The 15,298-nt window shown below is 42.4% G+C and overlaps 1 protein-coding gene across 4 annotated transcripts; it reads left to right on the forward strand.

Annotated features, from left to right (window-relative positions):
• Nucleotides 1-1,422: 1,422 nt before the first annotated feature.
• Nucleotides 1,423-7,320, forward strand: LOC103367051 (uncharacterized). 4 transcript variants are annotated; one of them, XM_008294959.1, is made up of 6 exons: nucleotides 1,423-1,649; nucleotides 2,063-2,259; nucleotides 2,872-3,237; nucleotides 4,671-4,910; nucleotides 6,318-6,417; nucleotides 6,731-7,320. In XM_008294959.1, exons 2-6 carry the CDS (start codon nucleotides 2,139-2,141, stop codon nucleotides 6,789-6,791), a joined length of 888 nt encoding a protein of 295 aa, XP_008293181.1. In that variant the 5' UTR covers nucleotides 1,423-1,649; nucleotides 2,063-2,138; the 3' UTR covers nucleotides 6,792-7,320. The 4 variants fall into 4 exon arrangements, with proteins under 4 accessions (XP_008293181.1, XP_008293182.1, XP_008293184.1 ...); XM_008294960.1 differs by having other exon boundaries at nucleotides 1,424-1,649; nucleotides 2,200-2,259; XM_008294962.1 differs by having other exon boundaries at nucleotides 1,424-1,649; nucleotides 2,203-2,259.
• The last annotated feature ends 7,978 nt before the right edge of the window (nucleotides 7,321-15,298 follow it).

The following is a 15,298-nucleotide window of genomic DNA, read 5'->3' on the forward strand; positions in this document are numbered from 1 at the left end:
TGTTCTTTCTCCATGTCCCTTCCGGGGCTCCGTAGGAACTAACTTAACGAGAGTATAATCAAAATTCAAATCCTTTCCCTTTTGGCATTCATGATTCAAGGTGATTTTCATTTCCCCAGGTTACAGTGCCACCGTGCAGCCCACAATCTGATGAAGCAGTAGATAAAATTCCGTCATATCAACGCCTTTATGCATTCAGCTCTTTGATTAACTTGCTCTTTTGTGCAGCGACATGTTAATGCGAACCAAAGGCAGCCTCTAATTAATTTGCATATGGAAGCAGAGGCATATAGATGACTGCAGGAGAAAGCTGCTGATTTGAGGGCAGGAAAAAAAGTGTTGATAGTTTTCAGCTGCTGTATTAGTGCCACCCACTGGCTAATTCCAGCTAACAGCACTCCTTCTGTAGACAAAGAACTCAGTGGGAGCCGCAGCTGTGATTCCCACGATTATTCATAAATCCGCCGCAAAAACAAATGGATTTATAATCAGTTTTAAATCACTCATTAGATCTGTGCCCTAGGACGCGCCTCCTAAAGTGAGAAACTGCGGTGCTAACCTCTGAATAAGTGATGTCATTATGCTTCAGCGCTCCAGCAGTGTAAAAAGGCGTGTGTAGCTGACAAAACAATCTCATCTCAAGGTTGGTTTGGTAGCTGTTCTGGAGCTTTCGATCATATCACATCATCTTGTTTGACAGATGATTTTTTTTTTTCCCCTTCCCTGAGGTTCGAATTCAGATTTATGCGGGTTTAGAAAAAGGCCAGAATATGAGCAGTGTGGCTCCACTAAATCTGCAACCAGTTCAGTGTTAATGAAGCAGGCTTTGATTTAAACCAAACTTTCCCAGGGGAAAAATAAAAAAAAAAAAATATTGGCATTCCCCTTTACGTGCTGGAAGATGTTTCTCAGTGGCACGCGAGGGAAGGAATAAGAATAGAGTAAAAAGCATGTATTACCTCTTCCTTTACAATCCAAAGCCAAGACAATGTATTGTGTCTGCAGGGCGAATAGTGTTCACGCCGGATAAGAAGCCCACAGTACAAAGCCTATTACATAAGGCTGCGTCTCAACATTGTCACTGGTTTCCCTTCCAAAGAATACCATTTCATTTTATCTCTGTTTACAAATAGTGCAGCAACAGTTGTGTGAAAAATAAAAAAAATCAAGCGTCTTGTATTGTTGAGGGGATGCTTGGCCACAGGTCACAGAGAGGAGGAGGAGGAGAGGGGAGAGGGAGGGTTGGGAATAATAAAGGAGGGGTGGTTTTGACAATGGAAAGTGCACTTATTTAAAGCACAATGCAGAAAGAAGTATTGACTGTACAGGAAGGGGTGGGGTGGTGGCGGTGGTGGTGGTGGTGGGACACAGAGGGGAGGAAACTGCTTAAAAACAAGGTGACGCCTGCGTGACACACACTGACTGGACCTGGCCAGGAGAGAAGAAGGTTCCACAAAAAAGAAAAAAAAAACTCTCTGCCACCCTCGTGTTTGAAACTACTTTATTTCTCCCAATGCAAAGGCAGCTGCTTTGAAGCTACTGTTTGATTTCAGGGCCATAAATTCGACTCACCGGGGTGAACTCTGGTGCACCTCGACGTCTGAGGAGGAACAGCTCCCAACATTGTTTGCGTCAACTTCGGGAAAAAGGTAGGTGAGACCCAGTCTAGGCGGGGAAGTGGTTGATGTGGATAACTTCAAGGTAAAACAACAAGGAGAATACCGGGTTATATTTAATGCATGCAGGTTTGGGTTGTTGTTCCTACACAGTTATCAGTGTTTCCTCTCCCTGTGTTTTGTTGTAGCAGCTGTGCTTGAGGGGATTCATTTTAGTTTTGGCAGCGGACGCGTCCCCGCTTTTGTTCCAACTTCTGATTTTAGCGCAGTCTGCAGTGCCAATACTGTTGTTCTTTGGATACTTCACAAATAAATTAAGAGGAGAGGGGTGGGGGGGGAGAAAAAAATAAGAATACCCCAAACATTTGGATTACATTTTTTTAATAGAGGGACATGCTGCTTTAATTGTTTTTTGCTCTCATTTTAATTTCCCATTTTCTCTGGAGGTGGTGTTGTTATTCTTGCTGCAGTGGCAACCCCGCCGCCTGAGTACAGAGGAAATGTCGTGCCGCTGCTGAGGTCATGGACAAATTCCTTTTTTCTTTTTTTTTTTTTGTCTCTCTGCTTTCTCTGTCTACATCAGCAGGTGTTATGGATCTACAGTATTTCCTGTGCTGGAGAGTTGCCCCATTGTTTCTCTTGAGTAAGGCTCTTTTTTTGTTGTTGCTTTAACCAACATCTTAATGATTTGTTGTTTAAAAAGAGATGTTCTTTTCTAATGGGTTCAAACAAACTATTTTTGAACATTTGTTTTCTGCCATCAATAAAAGACAGAACCTTTAAAATTTTGCACCATTACACAAAAGACTAATGGTGAACTGTCTCTTGCGTTGATGGCGTTATTTACATTTCCTCCATCCTTTGGCCTATCAAGTTAGGACACATGATTAATAGCCCTTCTGATAAATGCACATAGACTTGACACAGATTTTAGGATATTGATGTGGTTTGATGGATATCGCATTAGGCATGGCTCTCAAGCGCTATAAATCATCACTTGACATTATTTGACAGAAAGTAGCCATATATATTCATAAAGCATATGCAGAGGATGGAGATGACGTGCGGTCTCGTGCCGTTGTTTGTTTTATAATTCTGTCCCGTACAATGCAAACATGCCGCAAGTCAAATCTGATGAAGCGCTCAGGCTACCTGGCCAGTCGAGTAGAAACGCAAACTATATGAGGCATGTAAGTAAAAGCAACAGACGCTGAAGTGTGAACTACAAAAAAAAAGATTAAATCTCTGTCCTCAGTGCCATGTGGGCTCCAGAGTATATCGGTGCACATCCTCAACCAGCAGCCGGTGCACGTAGTCCTCGACTCCAGGCTGGTTCTGAAAGCCCGGATCGCGATGGGACCCCTGGAAGAGGTCTCCATGGTAACCTGGGAACGGGAGCCTGAAACTGGAATCGCTTCTGCGAGAGTGACGCTGGCCACGTGTCCTGGCAGAAGCCTCAAGTGTGCTGGTACGAGGCCAAATGTCCGTGTGAGCACAGAGCAGCAGGAGACGACACTTCAGATTAATGGATACAGCCGAGAGGACAGCGGCGTGTACGCTGTGACTGTGACAGATCACACAGGAGCCAAGACCACTGCACACTGCATCGTCAGGGAATACGGTACAGTGTGATATGCGGCACATGAGGGAATTTATTGTGACACTCTTAGATAAATCCCCTTTGCTTGGTAAATTATGTGTACAGTCACTTTATTACATTGTCAATTGATATAGGTCCCCACTCCACAGTGCTCGATGCAACAGAAGTTACTTTCCTCTTTACAGAGATGTTCTGTGACACCTTGTGCCACCGCAGCATGAAGCAATATCAAGTTCCAAGCGCCTGATCTTGTGAAAGGAGCCATTTCAAGCTGAGACGGAGCATTACGACGCTCTTTAACTTAAAAAAATTACAAACATTTGAAGGTTAAAGCTTCTCCTGTTTGAGGATTTGCATTTTAAACGTAATCCCTTTGTTGACTAATCACCTCACCTCCAGGCCCGTTTAGTAGCCGTTTGAGCTTTTTGATCGTAAAACATTTTCTCTATCAGCTGATAAAGGGTTCCCAGTTGTCAGGGAATTGTAGATTTCCATTTTGTCCTTGTTTCCATCTTAAAAGTTAAGGTTCAAGCCTTACGTTTGGATCTACTTGGTGTTTGATTTCAGACAAGAAAAAAAAAAGTTAATTTATAAACTAAACAATGCAAAACTAATGTCATAGATCTATTGATAGTATATATTATCTAGCTGCTGATTCCTCTGCAGGTAAATATGTAAAAAGTCAGAGGAAAGGTCACAAGATGCTGCGGCTGCCAGATGGTGCCAAAGTTAGTTGAAATAGGGAATTATAAATATAAATACTGCTGCAACATTAATTTAAAAACTTTACATAAATCTCTTCCAAGTAATGATATGAAAATAGGCACCTTTCAAATACTCATCAGTTGATGGTATTCTGGCCTTTCACGTGTTAACTCCAACAATTACCAACAGTGTAATGAATGTGCTTTAATTTCACTCCAGCAGGCATTGTTTTCTTCTGATGGAGGATGTCTCATTTAATAATGTAACACTCGAAATTAAATTTGCCTAAAGGCTTTGCCTTCCTGGTCTTCCTCTTTGTTTCTGTCCCTCTAGATGACTCTGGTCTCATTGTAGCTTTCAAGTTTTCTGCCAAAGCTTCTCTGCTTTTACTCTCGTCTGTCTGCTCTAACGGTATCAATTCATCAGCTCCACTCTTCTCTACATCTGCTCGCTCAGCTTCCAGGGTTTTCCATCATCCCATTCTCCAACATTATGCCTCTCTCTCTGATCTCATTATTGTCTCTGAAACGGAGCCAGTTTCTCCTGACAGCATTAAATGTCTCTCATGATTCTTTGTCTTAGACCCTCTTGGACAGCCATGCGCCATTATTCTTCTTTTATAACAGATAGATGCCCACGGCTGGGCATTTCATGTCTCCTCTTGTTTCTGTCCTCCTCTGAGTTTTTACCTCCCTACTTATCATCTATTTTCATATTTATCCTCGTCTCCCGGTCATCTGTCTTCCCAGAGGCAGTTCACCACGTCTCCGTCAGCATCAACACGTCTCACTCGTCTCTGGTTTGTGGCGAGGCCTGGGGGACGGACCCCACCTTCAGCTGGCTTTACGAGAGAGCCGCCATCACCCAGACTGTGGGAGAAATCGCAGACAATGGAACAACATTGTATGTGAAGATGACTCCTATTTGTGGCCACTTCACCTGCATGGTGAGCAACAAGCTGGGCTACAGCACTGCCACATACACTGCGGGTAAGAGAGCTGACTTTCATCTGTGTGCTGGTGAAACAACAATACTGTTCTTAGAAATGCACAATTAACAATAGGAGTGTAAAATGAAAGGGCTCACCTGTAGCGACGAACCCACTGATACAGCTTCCATCATCTCTGTGGAGGGTTTTTCAGCTTTTTGTTTATGTTTGGTGACCCGTAGCTTCACTTTTGTGGTTCACTGTCACCGCGCGTAGCATCCTGTTTTTCCCCGTATTTACCTGCTGAACACTAAGTGTCCAACACCAAAAGGCAGCCACACAAAGTCAGACACAAGCAGGTGAAAGCAGCGGACCATTTAGCAGCTAAACAGATAAGAGACATTTCCCTCAGGAGTTGGACACCACGGCAGAGTTAAAAGGGAGAGCCAACAAAGGACTTAACATTAACAAGGCGGCCACAAACTTTCTCAGGGTGAAAATATGAATTGTAAAATGCATGCACAGTTTTGATGGTATTTAATTTTATGCTAAATGTGCTCCACTAAATTTCGCAATAAATCCGTGCGTTAACGTGACAGGCAGCTACTCGCAAAATTGAGATGTTACATATAAATGATTGTATTGTGCATGCAAATCATGCATACCCAGCTGTGTATGAACATAAAGTAATGCTAATTTTCTCCATTTTGTTAGGAAATTAGCAGATGTTGCCTGCATCCTAATACTTCATACAGTATGTTTATGTAAGAATGAACCACTAGTCTAATAAATGTAACACTTGGAGTACCTGTGGCTTACATCTAAGTATATATAGTGTCCATATTTGTACTTAAGTAAATGATTATCATGCAAGACTTTAACTCATAATGGAGCATTTTGAAATTTCTGAATATTTGTTTCACCATGAGATTGAATGAGATCACGAAATCATGGAAATGTTTAACGACCATCCAGGCGAATCAGCTGATTGGATGTAAAAACACCCATTAACATCTCATTTAAAGTCAGCTCGCTGTGTTGTCATGGATATTCAGGAATCAGACTCTTCCGTGTCGTGTCTCGTGTCCGTCTGAGCCGTGTCCTGATTGCACTTTGTTCTGTGTATTGTATCACTGGTGGTGTTTCAGTGATAAAGGATTTTCCAGCGTGCGATCAATAAATCACTACCCGCCGCCACTGCTACTGCTGCTGCTACCACTGCCGCTAAACAGGCGAGACAAATGCAATTCTTCGTATCTGCCAAGAGGCATGATGATCCAAAGACAGTCAGGGTATTTTAGGATGCCTCCTGTTATCTCTTGCTGTTCCAGTCAGCTTGGTGACTGAACAGACTTGTTGCAGTGGACCTTTCCGGCGTTTTAAAGCTGCCACGTCAGATGACTTGTGTGTTTTTTTTTCCCTGCCCTTCTCATTGGTTGTCTTTTTTTTTTTTTCCCCTGATTGACAGCACCTTGTGAGACCGAGGGCAGAGGGATGATGGTGGCTGTGGTGTGTCTCGTCCTGCTGCTGCTGCTGGTTGGAGGAGCCTTGGCATTCGTGCTGTGGAGGTACATTAACGCACATAGACACTGGCAGACACACACAAATCTCATTTCAGGCTATGCTCTGATGATAAAGCCATATGCTGTGAGAAAATAAGACACGGGTACTAGCAGCCTTTAAAAAGGACAGGGGAGAAAAAAAAAAAAAGCAGGGGGTACAAAATGAAACACGACGTCCACCCACACGATGTGCAGCATGCATGAGGCATGACAGGCCGGGCTGTGTCTGCTGACAAAACAATTGTCGTTTTTTTACTCGAGGTAGCGTACAGTTTGTCACTGCCGTTTGATCTAAATTGAACACTTGGTTTCTTTTCAGGAGACACAGGCACAATAACAGAGGCGAGAGGCTGCGCGAACACTTGGATGACACCATCTAAGAGAAATGGGCCTGAGCTACGCTTTTGTTACTCGGAGATGGAGAAGAAGAAATGGACTGGACTGCGAGGGAGGACTTTCCTGTCCCTGTTAGCAGTATGACCTTACACTGCATTCGAACAATGTGAAGAGCGAACTGCTTTCTGACAAATAAAAAAAAAAAAGAAAGAAAGAAAATATCCACAAGTGGATATTTGTATTCAAGTACCAGCGGCGTCCTTCCACTGCCTCCTGCTGGGCTCCACCTGAAACTGTGCATTTAATAAAGGACTCGTTTTGTAAGCTTGTATCAGCATTGTATCAAAATGTACTGTATTGCTTTCATATTGAAATCCCTGTACATAATGTGACAGCTCACAACAATATCTTAGACAGTTTCATTTTGAAGCGATGTTTAATTTTTTTTCATATAGATGTGAGTTATCTGTTTTTTTTTTCTCTCATCTACTGTAATTGTTAATGTTTAGTTTTGTGCCATCATGCATGTAAGTTCACCGCTTTGCACCCTTCCAATAAAGGTTGAAGACAGCACTTGAAGTCTTTAATAGAAGCAACACAAAACAGTAAATCAGTGTCGGTGGTTTTATGGTTGTCCATCCTATAATAATTGTTTATGACGTTATTGGACCAGCAAACCCTGTTTGAAACATTGCCTAGAGACACAACACATGAACAACTTGCTCTTTCCACTTCGTTATTAAGCAAATATATGAGCAGATTTTCTATTCTTCTGGTGGGAAAGAAGAAACTTCAGAAGCTGCTGTTGCTCTTTTGAGCAGAAATAACTTTTTGTTGGTGTTTTGCATAATTGTAAACCAGTCTCCGATATAGGTTTGCTCATATTTTTGACCGCTCTTCCATGCAAAATTCCTTTAGCTGCAAGATGTTTGAGGGCTTCCTTGCGTGCACTTCTCATCTCAAAAGCAAAAACATTTCAGTAGGATTCAAATCTGGGCTTTTATTAAGCCATTCTATAAGCCTCTATGGTTTTTTTATAGATTCATTCCTTGGTGAATTTGTTCGTGTACTTGGGATCATCATTATGTTGAATAGTCCACTCCCAGTTCAACTCAACAGATGGCCTCACATTATCATCAAGTACTCTTTGATATATGGCAGAATTTATACTTGAATCATTGACTGCAAGCTGCCCAGTCCCTGAGGCCACAGAGTAACTCCAAACCCCATTTTTAACACCATGCTTCACACTTGGCATGAGGGATTTTTTTTTCCTGAAAAGCCACCTTTGTTCTGCACACATATCGACTGTTACCGTGGCCAAACAACTCGCTTTGATTCGTCTGTCCAGAGCACATGATTCCAAAAGGCCCGGTCTTTGCCGAAAATGTTCATTAGCAAACTGTAGTTTGCTCTAATGTTCTTTTTGGAAAGCAGAGGCTTTTCTCTGGCACATCTCCTGTGTGGGTCAAATGCGTGCAGTCCCTTTCTGAGTGTAGACGCATGCACTTTGACACCAACAGTTGCAGCAGTTACCTGCAGATCCTGTGATGAAAAATCTCTTTTTGGCATTGAACGGTTTCCTCTTGGGTTAATGTGTTGGGCCAGCCAATGGCGGTCATTTGAAATGTATGCCACTTGTAGATAATTTTGCTTACAGTGGGATGACTTCAAATCATTTCGAGATCATTTTAAATTCCTTGCCAGTCTCGTAGTCATCTACAGCAAGAGCACTGCGAAGGCCTTAGAGAGCTCCTAAGATCTTGGCATGATGACACGACGCACTTCGGTTGCAAAGGGAACACCAGACAATAGATGCCAGAGGTTTTAATAGACAGACTCCACCTGCCACATTATGAATTTCTAAGCATTGCCACCTAATCTGGGACATTTGATTCTGTTTTTATGGATTTAAAGGAGTGATAAATGTAGGGATGTGTATAGTTTTTCCGTGTAATGTCAATTATATGTTATTTCAGTATATTGCCTTTATTACTAGGCAAGAGGATCAAATGTTTTGCACATTCAAATGTGTTAAAAAACATAAATATTAATGTTAATTAGTACAGTATCAAAGATACAGATTGATTTAAGTATAGAAAAACTGTACTTTGTTGTTCCTCATATCAGAAGAAAAAACAACATGAAGTCCTCATAGCAAATACGTTACATTTTTTAATCTATTAAAAATATATGTAAAAACCACAAGAAATTTAAAAACGAGTAAAAAATTGAAGACACTAGAGGCTTATAATAGGAAACCGCTATAATTAGGATGAGATCTTTGGCACTGAATGCAGCCTGACGTGGTGTGTTTTCAGTGCGATGTTGGTCCCAGCCCATTGTGAATTCAACGTGTGCGATTCGTAGCTTACATTTATCGTCTGGGATCGCTGTTAATTTGAGTTTTGTTTTGTGTTTTTTTTTTTTTTTTCCTCTGGCTGAATAAAGTGTTCTTGGTGTTCATCCAGAAAACCGTCGATTGTGTGTGCAAAATAGCACTGTGGACGCATTATCATCCACTCTAGCAGTGTTCACTTTCACGGTACACCCATCCCATTCAAACCCCTTTAACCTCCAGCAGTGTTATCGCTGGGCGTCATAGAGCTACAGAGGACCACATGGAGGAAAAGGAACCAAAGACCCGGAGGTCAAAAGGAGGACAAGTTTTATCGGGTGGAGAAGGAAAAAGCAATAGAACATCTGCCGTGGAAGTTTAGGTGTGCCTATGGGAGTTTAAGCCAAAAATCGTTTCTGCTTTCTATGCACATATTTCAAAATATATCAAAGAAAAGTCACTCCATTTCGTTAATATTGCTAGACCTTAAACCGATACAAGAATAGCTGATAGAGCTTACAGCTCCCTGAGGCCATATCCCGAAGAGGAAAAGACAATGATGAAATATTATGAAAATAGAAAGAAAACTGGAGGGAGAGGTGTGGAATACAAATCACTCACTACTGAAGTTAAACTGTTCCGACTTTGTACGCACCTACCATTTGAATGTATCCGTCCTGTATGAAACGGAAAGCTTCATGAGCCTCTGCAAAGCTATAGACAATATGTGAAATTATACATCACACAGACCGGACTGAACTGTGTCCAGACGATCCCTCTGAAAAGCACTTTGACCGTATAAAAGCATAAAAGGAGGGCAGAACATTCCTCAAACGGCTTCCTCTCCAGATTTGTGCCAAAATCCCCTCTGTCACAAGCCCATTAGTGCTGCTCCCATTGTATTGTTAGCCTACCCTATGCTCCCCTGCATCCATGTGCCTCCCATCAGAATACAGAGGAGATGGAGGTGCAGGAGAGGCACATACATCATGTGGAAGAGAACCTGAACGTTGCACAGCCCAAGCTGAACACGCAAAAAGTGAATGTGTTGCAAAGACATCCTCAGTATAGTGCGTGGATCCAAAGAAAATGAATGACTTTGAAACTCATCTAATTTGATTTGTCAGCTCATGTTAAGCATTTCTACATTGTCAACAAAATTAAGACCAAAACCATGTTTGTGTAGCCTGATTTAACTTTTTTTTCCCCAGAAACTATTAAAGTCAAATCAGGATAACATAGTTTTTCACTGATACATGCTGTGTGCTGTTACAGTTCACATTAGTCCATTATGCAACGCTCCGCTGCAGTAAATAGACCAAATCCATGGCTGAAAAAAAGGACAACAAATTTGTTCCTCTTAAAGTAATGCTTGCTAAGAGCTATATTGTCTTCATTGCCTTTCAGAAAGTATATTAGTAATCCATTCAAGATTGCTCTTACCGAAGATGAAGCAAAGAGGCTTTAGGCAGAGTGCTAAAGACGAGGCGGGGATGTCGGAGAGTAGTGAGCGATAGACTGTTTTTGTCTTTTCATGGTATTTGTTGACAATAACTTAAATATTAGTCGTCTTATCCTTTAATGGAAAACCTATGGAAACATTACGGATGAACAAGTTGTAATTCAACACTGTGGTGCTTGGGCTTAAGCCAACAACGCCATGCCAATGATCAGTTATAACGTCAGCATGCTGGTGTTTAGTAGGTATACTGTGGTCATGTTCATCATCTTAGTTTGGCAGTTAACAATGCTAGCATTACCTAATTAGCACAGAACACAAAGGCTTATGGGAATACAACTATAAATATTTACAGGTATTTGGTCATAATCCTTTTACTATCAGACAAACCAAAATTTTTAGGACTCGCAATTAATTTTTCTTAGAATTTTCATGGAAACCCAAAAGGTATTATCTACAGGCCATAATATTGCGCTATTATCTTGGCTTGAGAAAAGAGACAGGAATAGTTGTTTATTAATTTTGCAACAACATCTCCATCGTGCAGTCATTCATTCATTTATTTTCTTCTGCTCATCTGGGGTCAGGTCATGTGACAGCAGGTGAAGCAGGTCATACCATACACCCCTCTCCAAACCAACACTTTCCAGTTTTTCCTTGGAGATTCCAAGGTATTCCCAGGCCAAATGAGATATGTCACCCCTTCAGCAAGTTCTGGGTCTACTCTAGAGTCTCCTCGAAGTGCCCAGGAAGCATGCTAATTAGATGCTTGAACCCTGTCAGCTAACTACTTTGATGTGGAGAGCAGCAGCTCCACTCCAAGCTCCCCCTAGATGCTCAGGTTCCTCACCTTTGTCCTTCAGTCATTACCCAGAGCTCATGGCCACAGGTGAGGGTTAGAACATGGATCGACTGGTAAATCGAGAGCTTTGCCTTCCGGCTCAGGTCTCTCTCCACCAGGACAGTCCAGTAGAATACCAGCATTACTGCTGCCACTGCACCAAGCAGTCTGTCTGTCTCACATTACTTTCACTTGTCAACAACATCTCCATCCATCCATCCATTATCTATACACTGCTTAATCCTCACTCGGGTTGCAGGGAGGCTGAAGTCTATCCCAGCTGACTCAGGGTGAAGGCAGGGGACACCCTGGACAGGTCACCAGTCTATCACAGGGCTACACTTACAGACAGACAACCAAGCACACTCACATTCAAACCTACGGACAATTTAGAATCACCAATTAACCTCAACATGTTTTTAGACTGTGGGAGGAAGCCGGAGAACCCGTTGAGAACCCATGCTGCACAGGGAGAACATGCAAACTCCACACAGACGTTCTAACCGGGGTCTTCTCGCTGTGAGTCGACAGTGCTAACAAGCAAGCCACTGTGCAGCCCTGAACAAGATCTCAAGAGACTTAAATTCCTTTGCCTGGGGCAGGAAGTCACCCTCAACCCAGAGGAAGCAATCCACTGGCTTCCTGCAGAGAACCACGTCCTCAGGTTTGGAAGAACTGACGCAAATCAGCTGCTTCACACTTGACTGTGAACTTCCCCAGAGCACACTGAAGGTTTTGGTCTAATGAAGCCAACAGAAGCAAACCAAACAACAGGGACAAAACTGTGACGTTCCCAAACTAGACACCCTTTTCACCTTGGCTGCACCTTGAGATCCTGGCAGTTCATGTCACAAACAGGATCAGAGACAAGCGCTTGGTGGAGTCCAGCACCCACTATAAAAACATTTGACCTTGTGGTGAGAATACAAACACAGCCCTCATTTTGGTTGTAGAAGGACCAGATGACTCGTAACAATGGCCCCAGTACCCTGCACTCCCGCAGTACCCTCCACAGGTTCTCTTGAGGGACATGGTCATAAGACTTTATCAAGTCCACAAAACAGATATAGACTGGATGGTCAAACTCAGATCAGCAGCTCCACAAGAGTAAAGAGCTTGTCCAATGTTGCAAGGTCAGGATGAAATCTGCACTGTTCATCCTGCATCTAAGGTTTGACAATCGTTCTGAGCTCCCTGGACTAAACTTGCCCAAGGATCCAGTGTGATACTCTAATATTTGAGGCACATTCTCTGGTGCTCCTTTTTAGATAAAGGGAACATCTGTCCCACTCTGCCACTCCATGGGCACCATTCCCAACCACCACAAGACACTGAAAAGACACACCAGCCAATACAGTCCAACAGTGGGCCGAGGTCTGACCAGCATTTCAGGGCAAACCTCACCCTACAACTGAGGAGCTTCTTGACTACCTCAACAACCTCTGGATATGGGTGAGGCCTTATCTGAGTCTTCAGGCTCTGCTTCCTCAACAGAAGATGTGTGATCTGTTATATCTTTATCGAAATTAATTACAAATAATGAGACTCATTAGAGATGCATTGCCAGACTTAGAGAACTGACAATAACTGCACAATGCCTGGGAAAGGCTGTTAAAATGGTCATAATTCAGACAGTCCATAAAAGAGAAAGGACTGTCTGTTGATCCCTGGCAGCTCGGTATTATCTTGTCACCATCTCTGCTCACTGACGTGCATGCATTCAGATTCTTGTTTGTGTGACTTGTACATATTGTGTGGAGTGATGCACTGATCCATGACACATGCATGAGAAACACGAGGGAACAGTCTTCCCTCTGCTGACCCCAATTATTCAACCGCACCCTGTGCATTCCAGCTATGTCACTTTTATCACAGCTGGACTTCCTCGCCAGAAGTGTACGTATTCACGTTTTCGTATGGGACACGTGAGGAACAACAAAAGGGAAGGTGGTCTGGTGCAATCAGAGAAAAACGTGACTTCCTATTTACCGGCAGAGACTCGGACTGGCTGATTTCATAATCTAGGCATTTTTGCTTTGTGCTTTTGAACCTTTTGAGCATTAGTTCAACATTTAGTAAACCTGCTGTCTTGGTGAGTGATGATAAAATTGATTCTGCTGTCATATCTTGAGAAAATATGAATCTAAAGACAGATGGCAGTGAGTTTAGTTTAGAATAAAGACTAAGAATAACTTGTTTATTAAGGTGTTGTGCGCCCAGAAGAGTCTTAATGCACATTGGTATTGATTCTCCAAGTCTCTAGTCTCGCTGTGAGGGTGATAAAACATCATTCTTCTAAAAGATATTCTCTCATTTGCTGTTTTGATGATGATGGTGGAGTATGCCAGTCCCATAAGCAATCAGTTGGGTTGTGATCTGCTGACTACAAAGGCCATCACACATGATACACATGATTTACATGCTTATCAAACCATTCCGTTACCCCTCACACTCTATGCATAGGATAAAGGTGATCACTCAGAACAACGTTGTACTGATCTGCAGTGACCTTTCCCTCAAAAGAAAGCCGGCTAAATCAATATCTTTCTTAAAAAAGAGCTATGGCCACGTAATGATTTGAACAACGAAAGGTTCAGCCTTATAAACTGCTGGGGAATTTGGTATTCACTTTCAGGCACTGCATGTCAACCCCAGCTTTCTAAACCTATGTCTCGTCCGTGTGAGTCATACTAATCAAGAGGAGGTGACAGATTTATTGGGCTTTAACTCCACTTTTTATCCACAGAAAACACTTTACTCGTACAAAAGACATCCCACCTTTTTACTGAAAAGTGGCCTAGTTGAACTGAGAACTGACAGCTGCTGGCTGCAGCCATATATTTGCCGGACAGACAGACTATAGTGGTATAGATCTGCTCACCCAGCTCACAGCAAGAAGGCAAACTAAACATATTTTCTCAAACGTGGCTCAAGTTTTAATAAAGATGTTCATGTAATTGAATCAAAATGCATCAAAATTGATCTGGGTTGCTTTATCACTTTCTAGAACCTTGAAAAAAAAAGCCAAATATCCACTGAACAGACAGTCAATCACAAACTCTGCTTACATACGCAAAGATTGCGGTACTATTAAATCAATATTTGTTGCTGACTGCGCCCGGCTGATGCCAAGTCTTCTGGCCTTCTGCTGCGGGTGGATTCTCTTTTGCAGGTTGACGTCTGATAATTCCCCGTGCTACCAGGTCGTTTGTCATCCATGGGACAGGAGATAGTGGTGTGCGGCCTGAGAGTCAAGTTGTTTTCCCTGTATATCATCCACCCTCCTGACAGAAGCTGTAGCCGAGGTTGGAGGTCAAATGGAAACGTCATAGTCAAGATACAGCGCTGAAAAATAGATGGCAACGTCATCTAATGCAAAAAAAAAAAAAAGAGAAAACTAGAAAGGAAAAAAGTGTTTTTGAAGGAGCCTTAGGAATAATGGTATCACATCTAATCTATTCAACATGTCCACACATCCGGCCGTCCTTCCTTTACATTTCCAGTTCAGCCCTTAACCCTGATTTCCTTCACGTGTCTCACTCCTGGCAAAACACACCCCACACACACCCTCCTCCTATTATTTCCTGTCATACCCTACTTGAACCTTGAACACTGGCTCTCAATCCCAACCTCAGCTCACCAGACCTTTTCCTTAGTCAACTGTTCCCACTGCTGGTCAGAGACAGAACTGCAGGATGGATTTAATTCAGGCCAGCAATGGATGTAAAAAAAAAAAAAAAAAAAGAAGCAATAACAAGACAGACAGACAACATATTGAGTAAATTATTATCCTCATTTGAACTGAACAGGCAGGACATCGGATCACAGAACCTTATATCAGCTTTGAGCTTGTGGCAGATCAGCAACATGAACATTAAAACTAGAATGAAGTGCAAAACACACTGAGGTTTTT

Source organism: Stegastes partitus, unplaced genomic scaffold (genome assembly GCF_000690725.1).
Source record: "Stegastes partitus isolate 25-593 unplaced genomic scaffold, Stegastes_partitus-1.0.2 Scaffold1009, whole genome shotgun sequence".
Lineage (NCBI taxonomy): Eukaryota > Metazoa > Chordata > Actinopteri > Pomacentridae > Stegastes > Stegastes partitus.

What these genes read in the sequence shown, in the direction of transcription:
- LOC103367051 (XM_008294959.1), top strand. Translation starts at nt 2,139, where the DNA reads ATGGACAAATTCCTTTTTTCTTTTTTTTTTTTTGTCTCTCTGCTTTCT. An exon ending in TGCCCCATTGTTTCTCTTGA is followed by an intron (nt 2,260 to 2,871) that starts GTAAGGCTCTTT and finishes CTCTGTCCTCAG; the next exon opens with TGCCATGTGGGCTCCAGAGT. An exon ending in TTGGCATTCGTGCTGTGGAG is followed by an intron (nt 6,418 to 6,730) that starts GTACATTAACGC and finishes GTTTCTTTTCAG; the next exon opens with GAGACACAGGCACAATAACA.